The 253-nt window shown below is 62.8% G+C and overlaps 1 protein-coding gene across 1 annotated transcript in view; it reads left to right on the top strand.

Annotated features, from left to right (window-relative positions):
• LOC122542964 (adhesion G protein-coupled receptor A2-like) overlaps positions 1–253 on the top strand; it is a 95,187-nt gene that overhangs the window by 66,546 nt on the left and 28,388 nt on the right. Inside the window, exon 4 of the mRNA XM_043681106.1 lies at positions 3–238. Within this exon, the coding sequence (XP_043537041.1) occupies positions 3–238 (236 nt within the window). The remainder of the gene's footprint in view (positions 1–2; positions 239–253) is intronic.

Raw genomic sequence — 253 nt, forward strand, 5'->3', positions numbered from 1 at the left:
AGGGGATCCCAGAGGAGATGGGATCCTGCCGAGGGGATCCCAGAGGAGACGGGATCCTGCCGAGGGGATCCCAGAGGAAATGGGATCCTGCCGAGTGGATCCCAGAGGAGACTGGATCTCAGAGGAGACGGGATCCTGCCGAGTGGATCCCAGAGGAGACGGGATCCCAGAGGAGACGGGATCCTTTCGAGTGGATCCCAGAGGAGACGGGATCCCAGAGGAGACGGGATCCTGCCGAGTGGATCCCGGAGCA

Source organism: Chiloscyllium plagiosum, chromosome 42 (assembly GCF_004010195.1).
Source record: "Chiloscyllium plagiosum isolate BGI_BamShark_2017 chromosome 42, ASM401019v2, whole genome shotgun sequence".
NCBI classification, from domain to species: domain Eukaryota; kingdom Metazoa; phylum Chordata; class Chondrichthyes; order Orectolobiformes; family Hemiscylliidae; genus Chiloscyllium; species Chiloscyllium plagiosum.